The 14,458-nt window shown below is 40.7% G+C and overlaps 1 protein-coding gene across 3 annotated transcripts in view; it reads right to left on the minus strand.

The window, feature by feature from the left end:
- Positions 1 to 14,458, minus strand: part of COL4A6 (collagen type IV alpha 6 chain) — a 121,450-nt gene that overhangs the window by 36,642 nt on the left and 70,350 nt on the right. For all 3 annotated transcript variants that reach the window (XM_031594469.2, XM_090150069.1, XM_090150070.1), the window contains 2 exons: positions 6,309 to 6,443; positions 4,178 to 4,222 (listed from right to left, as the gene is read on the minus strand). In XM_031594469.2, the coding sequence (XP_031450329.2) occupies positions 4,178 to 4,222; positions 6,309 to 6,443 (180 nt within the window). The remainder of the gene's footprint in view (positions 1 to 4,177; positions 4,223 to 6,308; positions 6,444 to 14,458) is intronic.

Here is a 14,458-nt window from a genome sequence, read left to right on the forward strand (position 1 = left end):
CTTTCCAGTCCAAGCCAATACCAGATGCTCTGACCAAACTCAATGAGAACTTTGTAGTAATGTAAAGTCTTTTATCTAAGGATCTTAAAATGCCTTGCAAAAATGTGAGAATGCAATAGTCTTCATTTTACAGATGAGTAGTGGAGTCACACAGTAGCTTAGTGACTTTCCCAAGGATGCAGAGCAACTTACACCATGATTATTTAAACATTCAAATTGATCACCAGTGTCAGATGCTACTTAAAGAGCCATTGCTTGCTGCTGGCCATTCACACCTACTCTTCTCTGTGCTAACATAAGCACAGGCAGAGCAGGCAAGAAACCAGCAACACAGCAGAAAAATAACTATTCTGTCTCTTAATTTCAGCCAGACGAGTTCCTTGGTCCAGCACACCTATGTGATGATTTGTGCCTACAAAATGGAGAGGAGAGAGCCCAGATTTGCCATCTGACAGTCAGTAAGGTGCAAATGAATCAACACAAAGTGTATATCCACTGCAGGATCAGTTGATGTAAACAGAGACAAAATTGAATGTAACAAGGCCTCAGGACATAGAATGAAGTCATCCCAAAGCATTAGCTAAAGGCACCACTGTGTGTATAGTACCAGTAGGCCTAATGATTAAAGTCTGCTGGCCAAAGCACCCACCTGTGGTAAGCAAGCAGGGGACTCTCCAGGCCCCAGTCAAGTGACATGAAAAGGCTGAAGCACCAATTTATTGCCACCTATACTTCATTTGGTTCTCAAATCTGGAACAGCTCCGTGGCAAGCCACCTTCCTCCATCCATACAGTATGTCATAGCCAAGAGCAGCAAGTCTCTGATGCGACAGGCTGTGACTGCAGAGGAAGGCCAGAGTGGACGATTCCTATGAGGACCTTCCCTTTGTTTACAGCAACAATACAGAAGCTATGTGAGATAAGTGCACATGTATCTGGTTACAACATAAGCTGGCCAACTGCAGGGTTTAGGGAAGCTGAGCCAACACCTGCCCCTCGGACAGATGAGGAATCAAGCTGCTGAGCCTCCAGGGCTGGCCAAAAGCCAGCTGTGGGAAGCAGCTAACCAGTGCTGGGTTAGCTCATGTCTTGGGAAATGCTTTGCACAAGATCTCCTAAATCTTGGCCCAATACAGTGTCCAAGAGGCCCAAAAGACTTGGGTATCTCCTTAACATGTGAGGAGGGCTCACAAAGAGGATACACATTGTGCTGACTACAGTGACTCCTTATGTGTGCTAAACACATCTGTGGCCGTGTCACTTAATCCCATGGCATCCATGTCCGTGGTTCTGCGCCAAAGCATGACACAGATGGACACACAAACACATGTTGTCTCTTTTGCTCTAGAAGAAAAACATGGGATTTCCTACTTTCTGGCTATTGTGCAATCAAAATTCATTATGTTTTAAGAATCTTATCTGTGGCAATACTGATCATGCATAACCAGCTTCCTCAGGAGTCACAAAAATCTGCCTGAAATTATTTTTTTACCTAAAAAACAGTAGTTAATAGTTTCACTCTACTAGTTCTACAAGTTCCACTCCATTTACTCATTCTCAGCTCCTCCAATTCCTGTGTCAGACACATGGGTTCAGCTCAAGCACCTCAGCTGACTAAGGTGAAGAAGAAGCTTTTACAGTTGTTACTTACGACATGGCAGAGTAACTAGCTTACAAACCTGAGCTAAGAACAGGCTGGAGAGATTACTTGTGCTCTCTGTTCTCACAAAAGGGGGCATTCCTTAGGAGATAGATAAGGAAATCTGAACTGTTCATCTAGGCTTTTGCTTTATCTGACTCTTTTGCATACACTAATGCCGTGATCCCAAGCGACCTCTTTTCTAAATCTAACAGGCTGAGCACAAAGGCCATCCCAACAGGAGAGCTCAACAAATATTTAAAAATCGGGAAACAAATGCAATCAAGGGTGAACACAAAACTAATTGAAAAAGCAGGTTCATGGATTGCTACAGCAAAGTGGCCTCTTTACAGCCCTGCCAAGTGCTTGTATTTCCTCTAGGAGGGACACAAAATAGAGAACTTCGCCTCTCTGTGTAACTCTAACTTTCATTGCACAGACAAGCGCTTATTCTTCACAGAAATACTTATTTCCAGAACTCTTCGGATAGTTCATGAAAGGCTATATACATCCCCAGCTTCAGCCCTTGCCAGAGGTGTCCTTGAATCCTGTCCTACGGGAAAAAATAAACTTCCCAAGTAGGGCTGAGGATTTGACAGTTTCCTCTGCACTGTGACACAGAAGGGCTAGCAATAAACACATGCTGCTGCTGTATTTATTAGGTTAAAAGGATTAGTCAGGCCAGCTGCAACAACATGATTTACTTACCAGCAGTATTCCCCAGGGAAATTCTATGGAACACCATTTCCATTAAGGTCAAAAGTGGGATATTCATCTGAATTACAGTCTTGCATCTTTTGGCCACCATCAAAATATACCTGCCCACAGTGAGATACTTGCAGGCTCAGAAGATGCCCTCTTCATGTTTGGATGTTAGTTCTTGTGCAAAGATAGTGATACATTTTTACTTCTCTCTTAAATATATCAGCACACATATATTTTTTCTCTTTTGCTCTGCATTTCACACAAACATGTAATGTGCATCAGTTTGTGTACATTTCACAACAAACGTAAGCTACTCCCCATCCTGAAATGCAACTGGCAAAAATGTAAATATTTTCTCAAGCAGTGGTGTTTGCTATTTTCACCCAAAATGGAAGCATCTGTCTCAATGGCTAGAATGTAAACAATATGTATTAGTTTCCCTGCCCCCTTTTTCTGTTCTGCAGTTGTAACACAGAAGAGCCAAAGGTTCTTTGTCATTTCACTGTACATAAGCAGCAAAATCTACTTCTTTCCCATTGATCCACTTGCTCAATATTGTAAAGGAGACAGAGTAGATGCGCATATGCTCGAGGCTTTGAATCCTCTCATCTGCCTCCCCCACTCTCTCTTTGGAATGCCTGATGCTGCCAACTACCTGGCAGTGGTTTTTGCTATATCTCTATCCTTCCCTTATTGTTGGGAATCCCCTTTCTCCAGAGCCTCATCTGAAAAAATACCCTGAGAACAGCATGTTCCCACAGTGTGTTCAATTAAATTAAGTATTATGGGAACAGCTTGTTCTCTTCAGAGCTAGAGAGTTAGTTGGCTGGTGGGAAAAGAAAAAAATAGCAGCAAGGGAGTAGAGCAGGAGAGAAAACAGGCAAGGACGAACTGAGCGATAGAAGGGGCCAAGAAGGAGATCCTTCATGGGGCCAACTGTGCATTTTCAGCCAACCTATCAAAACAATTCAGTGTTTGATAGGAAGTCAGAAAACACAGCTCAATCATGATGAAAATGTTGGCAAGCTGAGAATGTAAGGTAGATGGGAAAGAGAATAAGAGTGCTCAGAAGCACAAGCATACAGTAGGATAAATATCATTAAGAAAGGAAATATAATTCTAATACCAGAAGGAGAAAGCAGAACTAGCTAAATAGTGCTGTGAGAACAAGGAAATCTGGGGCAACTTCTAAAGCTGGCCCAGCTAAAAAGTCCTCTGAGGCAAAGAATTTCTAACACATCTTTCCAAGAATCACTGGGGAGAACCAAAGCAAAAGAGAGCTCATCAAAATACTCTAGGCATATAATTTTCAGTATGATGCAAGAAACAACTTCTAGAAAGTTCAAGCTGTAAAGAAACAAACCAAAAACTCCCAATAGGGAGTTTTGCTGGTCAGGGAAAGTAGTTACCAACTCCTATCACATGGCAAATGCAGTACTTACCTCTTTTCTGTTTTAGGTTTCTGAAAGGCTCAGACCTAAACCAGTACTAGAACCTAGCCTGGAAGCAAGAATTCTTCAGAGGCCTCAGCACTAATCAGTGTTTCGGTTCACATCATAGGAAAAGAAGATTGAAGGAGATCTGGTAATAGTTATCACATATAAGAAGGCTACTGCAAGGAAAACTGGAACAATCTGCACCCTGTGCCCACATCAAGCAAGATAAGAACTAACTGCACCATAAACTGCAGTACAAAAGACTGAAGTGAGGGAACTGGATTTTTTTTTCAAACAGAGAAAGTAGAGTCTCCATCATTATGCATTATGAAGAATTGCCATTTCCCTCTAGAAAGAAGAGACATTCAAGTGACTTATATTTGCATATGCAAACTCACTGGGATCCCATTGATGCCTTGAAATCCTGGAACTCCCATTGAACCCTGAAATGAAAATGAGAACACATTATATTTCTCATTATCAATCTGTATATTTCAGTCACCGGTGAGGTACTTTTCACTTCAACACTTCCAGTCTTGGACTTCAACTTTCAACACTAAAAGAAGCAAACTATCTCATGTAGATTCCCTCTGACCACAGAAGTCACTGAAGACATAAACTGAACATCTGAGCTTGACTAGATGCCAAATGAGTGTTTCAGGAATGTTTTAATCAGGCAACTTAAAGGAAAAACATAATCTCCTACTGCACATCTGGGGAAAATAAGATGCCAGGAATATAAACAATCCAGTGTAAATTTAACTCTCAGGGTGACGCTTGATCTTCCAAGAGTTTCAACAAGTCTTAAAGGTTCTTCTTATTCGTCTATGTTTTTATACCTCCATCCAGGGATAAGTATACAGCTGTATTAATTTCAGATCACCTCCAACTGAGCTGCAAGGGAGTATCACTTTACTGGTTCTACTGCTCTACTCTGGATAATACTAGAGCAGGCTGTATGAGCAAAACACCCACCCGAAATTATACTTGCTTTGGAAAGGTAAAATGTATTGCTTCTATGAAGGGAAGGAAGGTAGGATCTTACTGTATATTGGTATTGTATATGCGGCCACTTCAACAGATAGAAACAGAAGTTCTGGAGTAGGTAAAGGACTATCTCAGTGCAAGGTAATTGGTTTCAGTTGTTAGAGGCTAGTTCCAATTCCAGATTTCTGTCTCTTCCAAAATCTGACTTTAATGACTTCAGTGTTATCTGCTAGAATTGTGAAATATCACTCATATCAGCAGTCAGTGCTTGTTTTGAGTACTCCTTTGCCTTTCAGATTAATGCAATGCTGAGGCAATGACTTTCATTGTCATCATCGTCAGTTTACTATGTTCTTTGCCTTATAAGAAAGGATGACTGGAACTTCAATGTGTTGATGAATATTAAGCAAAAAGGGAGTGTAACTGCAGCATATGAAAGCAGAAGTGAGCTGGCATTCACCTAGCTATCTCACTTACCGGCAGCTGGCAAAACAAGCTCTGCTCTGCTGGTCCTGGTTTCTAAACTATTTGGCTTTTTCTTATTTGAATATATAATTTGAACATTTTGCATCAGATAGATGGTAAGATGGAACACAAGCCCTTGTCCTGATGTCCCAGATTTCCTTCAGATTTTTGAAATAAGAAGCAACACAAAACTTCAAACCACTGTACTTGAAGTATTCCTTTTCTCCAAGCACATATGCATGAAAATGGGAAACTCATTCCAGTTCATATATTAGGCAGTATCAGACATTCTTATCATATAACCTCTTTAAGGCTATGTGGTGGGAGCAGATACTCTGCACTACTTTATGCAATTGGACATGATGAGTCCTCAGTGCACAACCCAAAAGTCATGATGCAAACACATGCCTAGAGCACAACGTAAACTTTCCTTAAGGTAAACTACCTTCATGTATCCACTCTACATCAGTGAAAGTATTTGCTCATACTTTCATTGACTCTTCTGCCTAGTCTGAACATCCCCTTTGCTACTTCCTAAGAAGAAACAGCAGAACAAACCCTCAGGGCATTAAAGCACATTTGCTACTGTGCCCAATCATGCACATTCCCTTTACTGACACTTTATGTTGGGTTATACTATATAATATGGCAGTTTATAATATTACTACTGTTATAAATATCTTTTCACCTGCAAAACTGAGTTGCAGGTTCCACTCAATATCCATTCCCTTTTTCAGATGTCAGCTCAGTATTTTCTACATAGGAACCAGCTCCAGATCTCTCTGAATGTAGCATGAATGATAGCCATCCATCTCCAGGCAGGTGAAGTGAGAAACTGGCAAAAGCAATGTTCTTCTAGTTATGGTTCACCTACCAGGATGGCTATAATGCTCAGCAGCTTAGGAAACTGTGTTTTCACTTCAAAATAAAAGCAGGGGATTCTCTGAAAGTATTAATGTAATACCCTTGTCCTTTGGCAGACAGTCCAAGATGTTCCTTATATATCCAAACATAGATCAAACAAGGTAACAGACCTATTGCAGGGGGAAAAAAAATTAAATTCATTGTTGAACCTACCTTGTTGCCTTTGTGCCCAGCTGGTCCAGGGGGGCCCACTGCTCCTCTCTCACCTTTTGCTCCTGGCAAACCTTCTGGACCAATAAATCCAGGAGCACCTATTGGTCCTTGAATCCCAATTGGTCCTGGTCGACCCTAAAATACAACAAAAAATAAGTCAATACACCATGTTTATAAACTTTCATTTGCTCCATCCAGCTTAATCTTTAACATAACTTAATATCTGCTAGGTTAGTTAGGACTAAAGTTCTCCCCTCACATTTTCAGATAAAGATTGTTTTCAGATCTGTTTCAGATAAATGATAATTAAATAATGAGTAACAGAAATCTCCCTTTTATTCCTGAAAGATTTAATAGTATACCCATATTGCTGTAGAAATATGGTAAAACAACAGTGTTTTGAGATGAAGCTGACTACTGCTCATGAAATTTGCAGACTCTTTTTCCAAGGTGCAAAATGCAAAAAGCTTTTTTGTTTATGCTTTAGTTCAAGTACAATAGAAAGACAAAACAAGATGCAAGAAGTGAGAGGGTCACATGCAGTCAGAAAACACACTTCAGATTATTTGAGACTAGTGCCATGGTTGGCTCAAGACTAGAATTCCACAGTGAATTAACTTATATTCCACACTGATTACCTTCTAGTCAAGGGGTGTATTTTGACCTTCCAACAGAAGAAGGTGCAACGTCAAACCATTGCCTGAAGAGGGCAACATTTTCTAAAACTGCGGAGACTCATCTGTGACTGATGAGCTTCTATTGTTCTATCGCTGCAGATGTGCAGAGTAGTCTGGTGCATGGTTATTTAGCAAAACAACGCTGTAGAAATATTGCTGTAGGCGCTCTGTTTTTTTCTTAGCCTCAGAAACTGCCACTTGACAACTGAATACTTACCACAGAGTTTTGTGTTAACATTTTTACACTTCTCAGTTCATTTTGAGAGAATCTGAAATAGATCAACAGATTCTAAGAGCCCACAGTATTGGTAGAAATTGGCAGTTTAGGACAATGCTTTCTAGCAAGATATGGAGTGTGTTACATAAAGTTATCCATGTAAAGAATCAAACCTGACATTAAGAGATACAGAATGGAGGAAGAAGTTTAAAAGAAAATACATCCTCCTTTCAGTTCTCTAGCACTCGTGTCCATGGCATTGTATTTCTCTTCTATTTCCCTCACTTCTTAAAACAGCAAAAGGAATGCAGCTCCCTGCTGCAAGGGTTTTAATAATCTCAGCTGGAGACATACAAAGTCTTCACTCCATGCCTTGGCAGGTAAAAGCCTTTGCTGCTAGTTTAAAAATGCATTTTTACATGTTAACAATCAAAAGAAATGAAAGAATCTGTAATTGATTTTTAAATTTTTTTTCCATTCATTTTTATGCCCACTTAGGCTAAAACATTACACCCCATGTTCCATCACTCTCAAAGCAGTTTTCTTATAAACTTTAGCAGTTCCCTCACGTCACTCCCTGTTGTGATTGTTTCATCTCAGTCTTTAATAGAGGTCAAGTACAGCTGTTCCACATTTCATACCTTTTCTACACACACACTGTGCATACTGTGCACTTCTAGGGGCACAGGCTCCCATCTGAAAAGGCTTTTCAGTTGATTACTTTTAACTTTTTTCACTTGGGGATAATTATCAATGGAATCCTTTATATTGGGACCAAGCGATCATAGCATTAATCCCCAACTCTTCAGTGGTCCTCGGCAACCACGCAAAACAAGGAACATGCTGTGAAAATCACATGCTTTGCTCAGCTGTTGGTCTCAGCTTTAACCTTCCAAGCCATTCAGAGCCTTGCAGGCGATGCTTCCCTTACAAGACGTGGGCTGAGCACAGCTCACCTCGAGGCAACGCGGCTGTGCAGATACCTGCACTGAGCAGGACAGCAACCAGCCCCGAGGGCATCAGCACCCAGAGCCCACCATGGTCTTTAAGGAAAATACACAGAATTCCTCAACCACTTGAATTGTTAACATCTGTGTTTAATTAGTTTGCCTATTTAATGACACTGTTCCACAATGACTGGAAGTGATAGCTATGAAAATTTTAGGAGGTTTTTGTTTTGCATTGCTGCAGATGACTGAGGCAAATGTACCCAGAGGAGATAGAAAGGATGAGAAACTATGTTCTGCATGTGCCCAGCTCTGGAGCTGAAAGAAAAAGAAGCATGACACACTGAGTGGTGTCAGTATCCACAGGTTAAAAGGTCTCTTTTGCCTTGGTATCATACAAGAGAGATTTTAACAGCGCTTGAAGATTCTGTCCAGTGCCTCAGAGCACCACAAACCATAAAGACACAGTAAAGTGCTTGTAATCTCTCTGATAATGTGATTATGCCATGATAATCAGGCTCTCAAGAATTCCTACTGTTTCTTTTGAAGTCTGCATGGATGGAAATCATATTTTATATGCTGAAACAAAGGACTTTGCTGCTAAAGAAGCCGTGCTTTTCAACACTCAGCAGCACTCCCATGAACTGTCCCAAGACAAAAGCGCTGTGAAGAGCAGACGCAGTGCTATGCAGGAGCAATGCCAGGAAAAAAGCACAACAAAGACTCAGGTTTTCCCACAAAGTAAACTCACAAGGTTCAGTGACTTCAGTGAGTTTACGTTGCGGTAAGTGCCTCACCTTTACTGTGCTTTGGCACCAGGACTGCTCTTACTTCTCACTTAACCCAGGGATAAAAAGAACAAACAGCTCTTTGCAGTGAGGACAAGATTAATCATCAAATGTGAATTATATCAAAAAGAAACATCAGGGAATCAACAAAGCCCTCCATCTTTGGTCACGTATATGTACACATAGTCCAGTGGCCTGTAGAAAACCCACTAGAAATGGAAGAAAATGGTATTGTTTTGGTGTTTGTTTTTTTTTTTTTAATGGAAAATTATGGAAATTCAGTAACACCAAGCAAGGACAAAGCCTATGAAATTACTGCAGCTTGTGAATCTTTCCATAAATGTCCACTAGAATTTCATATATTTGAAACACATGACGTGCATTCTCTGACACATTTGTGTATCAAGCTTTTGGTACCCAAGCAGCACCAAATTATGATGTCTGTTCCTCTGTAATGAATATCTTGCTGGTAAATAAATAAAAATGGCATCACATCAAGACACACTTGTGGCCTCTCCATAGATAATTTCAGAATTCTGTGCCACAAGTTCAACATGCATTACATGCTTTTCTGTTACGTACTTTGCCATTGCAACCATTCAAATTACAGAGATGTCTCAGACCCAGGATGTTGCTCTTGATGCACAGCAAAGTGGAAAAATGGCTGGGGATAGGAAGCACCCATTGCTTCTGCATCACCACCTTGCAGAGGGAGGTAAAACAAAATGACTACAAAACATTTTGATCATAGCATCTTTGAAGATGGAAAAAGTTCTACAAGAGGTGCCTTCTTCCCTTCATCCTGAAATCCACTGCCTGCCCAGGCACCATAAAAGAAGGCCAGTTGGGTGGGTAATGGGGGAGTCTCTAAGGAATTCACTGCTGCACCAATGAATACATCACAGTTTCTCCGTTGTCCCTTCCCATTTTGCCAGCTCTAATACCCCACATAAATTTTCGCCCACTGCAGCAGAGCTTCACACATAGCACTGCAAATTCCAAACATTCTTTTTTTTTTTTTTTCCCCAGTGCCTCTGTTAGCTTGGAGAATCAAGTGCAAATCTGTTTCATCTTTCACTGTGAGATGGAACACAGGTAGCAGAAGTACAGAACCACCAAACAAGTCTCATATTTCAGAGACAAAAAAAATAATACAAGTACCTGCCTACCTGGGGGGCAGATCTGCTAGCCTCCTCACTACCAGACATTAATTCAGTGGCTCATCAGCAAAAAAAGATGCTGAAACTCAGAAAGCTGGACAAGTTGATTACTAACCAAACAGAATGCTACTCATCAAGTTGGGCAGACCAGCTTCAGTCAGTGTTTCAAGATCTCCATGTGTCAAAGAAAAAACATTATTATTATTTTAAGTAAAATAAAGATCCACTGTACATAAAAAGCCACTGAATTTAAAGATGTTCATGCTTTCCCAAGCTAATGCACAAATCTATCAGATAGATTAAGGATGTTTTCTGTAACATGACTTTTGACTTCCATTCTAGTACAATATTAAGTTGAATGAAATCCCTAGCTCCTTCTTTTTAAGTAGAATTTAGTGACCACAGTTTTTAAAAGGGTCCTATTTACTCTTTTTTTTCTTCACCCATCATTTCCTCCAAATACAATGCGCTAGAGACAAAGATTTACTTCACAAGTACACAGTTTGTAGTCTAAAGCTTTTATTATTCAGTTGATTACACTGAAGTAAACCAAAGAACCAACCATTAGCCTTTATGGAATTAGAAATGCATCTTCTTATATCCTCAGTACGAGGAGCAGAGTTCAGCTTAAAACTCTGAAGGAAGATCTACGTGCCCTGACTCCCACATTGTGCAGGAAGACCTGAGCAAGGGACGGTCCTTCAAGATGCATGTTCACACAGGTCAGTGGCATATAAATGCATTTATTCCTTCCCCCCTTTAAACCTCAGCCACTTACCCTATCCAGGGATGCTGCAATACAAAAGATGACACACAACCAACACACCAAGCTCAGTGAAATGACTGCAAGTGACATATCACAGCAAGGCAGCAGTGTCCATTTGCATGTAGGGGCCTCTTAGTGGCATGACCCCTGGGTCAACCAGTCCTTCTTTCTAGGCTTCCATTTCCTCCCTTCCCTCTCGTACAGGATTCCTGCAGCAGTGGTTACCTCCAGCCTGACACACAGCACCTAGCTCAAGTAGCCCTGCTCTCATCTGGGGCCTCACAGCTCTACTGAAATAACAATAATTATTGATGAAAAACCCTTCAATATTTTCCTAAATTACAGGTTAGTGTCATTCGTGCATTCCACCACAAGTTATTATTTTCCCTACTGAAAAATGCTTTGTACTTTTAAAGAATTATTCGCTAAGTCTTCCACAAGCTCGGGAAACTCTTGTTCAGAATAGCTTCTGTATTTCTAGCATACAGCTAGACATACACTGTTCTACACAGCTTCTTTTATCATACACAAAGAAATAAGGACAAGAAAAATATCCTGTGCAGCAATCTTATTTCATTCAGTATCTTTCCAAAAATCTCTTTGATACCCCCCTTTGTTTGCCAGAGTTATCATTTATTTTATTTTATTTTTGAGAGACAAGAAATATTATTCCCGTACTGTGTGGAATTCTTTAGTTTCATCACTGATTATGGAAGTTTTCTGTTTCTGCAAAACAGAACTTGGCACATTACACTGCAGAGTGCCAAGGCTGTACTGGTCATCCCAGGAGTAATCTTTTAACACAGTAATGAGCAACAGCAAGCTGTTTCTCAAAATAATTTCCAATTTTAGCTCATGTGATAACAGAAGTATTTTTGGAAGTAGAACTTATTTCTACTAAAGCAGACTAAGTGTGTATATTTATGGCCTTACAGACTATTTTTATATTAAAAACAAAACAAGAAAACAACCACTTTGATTCTAATAAATGACTTGCCTCCTGAATTCTGTACTTTAGTAACAAATACAGTTACAACTGAAGGCTTACCATATAAATACAGAACTTGCATATATAGCCTGGACATAAAAAACCATATCTTTATTTAAACTGGATATTTAAATCTCTGAAAAGTACGTTCTTTATGCTCCATTTCCAGTTAAAAAGCATTATGGAACATGTTGATCCAATCAGTCCCACATATTTGCTATTTCTGTTTATAGCACACACAGAGACCACATACTGTAGTCTTTTTCCCCCACCACGGACAATGCCAGGAGTGATTCAGCTTTAAATTTAAGTAATTGTTCCATTTTACACTCCGCAAACTTTAAAGAAACTCCTTAAAAGAAAACCTAGGAATCAAAAGAAAAAGTCTTTAACTCAGATTGCTTTTTTGCTTTGATGTACTGCAATCTCTGGGGTAGATAAGATAGTAGGAGCACATGGAAAGGCTAGAGCCTCTAGGCAACAAAGAATACAGACAATGCAAAAGCAGGCAGGCTCGTGGGCTGCACCTTCTCTCTGAGCAACGCCAAGGCCAGGCAACAGCCTTTCTGCACCTAGCACCAAGCATCATTAAAAGGCACTACAGGAGCCTAAGGGCACTGTTTGTAGGGATTTTTTTATTATTATTATTATTTTTTAAGATAAGGAACAGGTAGCAAGATTTATAAAGCATGGTGGTATCTCACACTGTATATCAACTAAATGAATAATGGGCATTAGGAAGCTATGAGTTGAAGCTTGCTTTAAGGGGCCATACTATAAACTTGAATGGCACTGCTCCCACCAACGGCATAAATCTGAGCGAAAGCCATATTTTAGAAGAAGCTGTAAGAGTTATTGTGGTTTGCAGACAATAGATATAGGAGAGAGATATCACATCCGAGGTGATCACCCCCAAGTCCCCCAGCTTACCCACTGTTTGTTTAAGCTACTCAGGCAGGTGGCCCCAGGCAGCCTTGTTCAGGTGATTCGTTGGTCTGCTGTTTTTTTTTTGTCTTGAACTTTTCACTTCTTGCCACAGTAAGAGGGTTTTTTGGTGAGTCTTTTCTACTTTCAACTCGAAGGACAAAGTTATGTTCCCTCACAAACAGAGCACAGCTCATGTAGGCAGTATATGAGAACTGACAACCGCACTACTCTGAAATCAGGCGTGCAGAAGCCTGGCAGGGCAACTGAGGAAATGGAGCATGAGGCACAAGGTGAGCAGCAGCAGGCAAGAACTGCTCCCCATAACTCTCGGAGCTTTGGCACAATGCTACGCTCATTAACATTCCAAAAAGTAGGCTTATATTGAAAGGATGTGTTACACAATTATGAAATCTTAGCAAAAAAGTTGCAGCGAGGCCTAGCTGACTTCAATTTGCTTATGAACTAAGCATTTCTTCTGTAACAAAAGAGCACAGTCCAGCCAAGGGTTTGAATGGTTTATGGGATTTTATGGTCTTTTGCAACCTCAGTTCATCTCCTCTCTCTCAACTCTTTGGTGCCTAATCTCTAAAATATGTCTTAGAAAGCCTCTACAGTTCCCCGACCTATTCACTTAGGACAGCAGCTGTCATAACATTTTCCTGCCCTTAACTGAAGGAAGGGCACTTCTGAATATTATCTACACCTCTTGACAGCAGCACAAGACATGAGCTGAATTTTAATACAATAGTGTTAGTTACTTTGGAAGGAAGTACAGGGTTTCTCTAGGACCTCTTTCCATCTTCCTGCTGGCAAAAAACATTTGTTCCCAAGAACACAAACAAGTAGCTCTCGGTGAGAACATGGCTGCAGCTCTTTGGTGGTCAGTGCCCAAGAAGGAGATAGGGCAGGACAGGAAGAGGCTCAGATCCCCTGGCTCTGCTGGCTTTGCTTGCAGGCTTTTTCTCTAGCCAGACTGATCTGCAGATGCCATTGCTTTTTAGTGATAGCAAAGTCCCTTGGGGAAAACTAGTTTAGAATCATGGTGACTTCATGGGCTGCTACAGAATAATTACATTTCTCTGGTTAGCAAGCTGTATTGGGAACACTGCCCACGACATCACAGCTTCTGAATCTCTCCAAGATACATCCTCCATTACACAGCTTCTCCAAAGACCTGCTATGAGGTCATGACAGAAGAAGAAGATGCAGTATTGTGTTTTTTCCCTTCCACTTGACCCTAGCACTCTGCAGAACAAACCAGAAGAGTCCAATGGTTTTCCAAAGAGCTACTCACCCGAACAGCAAACAGCTAGAATGAACTTCATGCTACCTCCCCCTCTGGCTGGCATTTCCAAGCTGCCTTCTTCATGGACTCAAGCGACAGAAGATTCATTGTTGCAAAAAATGTTGTCAGTAGAAAATTAGCTGTATTGAACAGTGTACTGAACAAGTGAAATCTTGCCAGTGTGAGTCCTGTTAAGACTATTAAAGGGACATTGTATCTAGAAAGGCAGGACGGGTTCAGCCACATGCTGAAGCCACGCAGACTCCAAATCTCCCAAGGGTCTGCAGTGCCCAGATCTGTTAATTTGCTTTGGGCTCCTCTCCAGCTCTCTCTTTTGCAACAAACCCAAATTTCAGTTTTCTAACTCCTCCTGCAAACACAGCCTGTAAGAAGGT

Source organism: Phasianus colchicus, chromosome 14 (genome assembly GCF_987193195.1).
Source record: "Phasianus colchicus chromosome 14, bPhaCol1.hap1.1, whole genome shotgun sequence".
NCBI lineage: Eukaryota > Metazoa > Chordata > Aves > Galliformes > Phasianidae > Phasianus > Phasianus colchicus.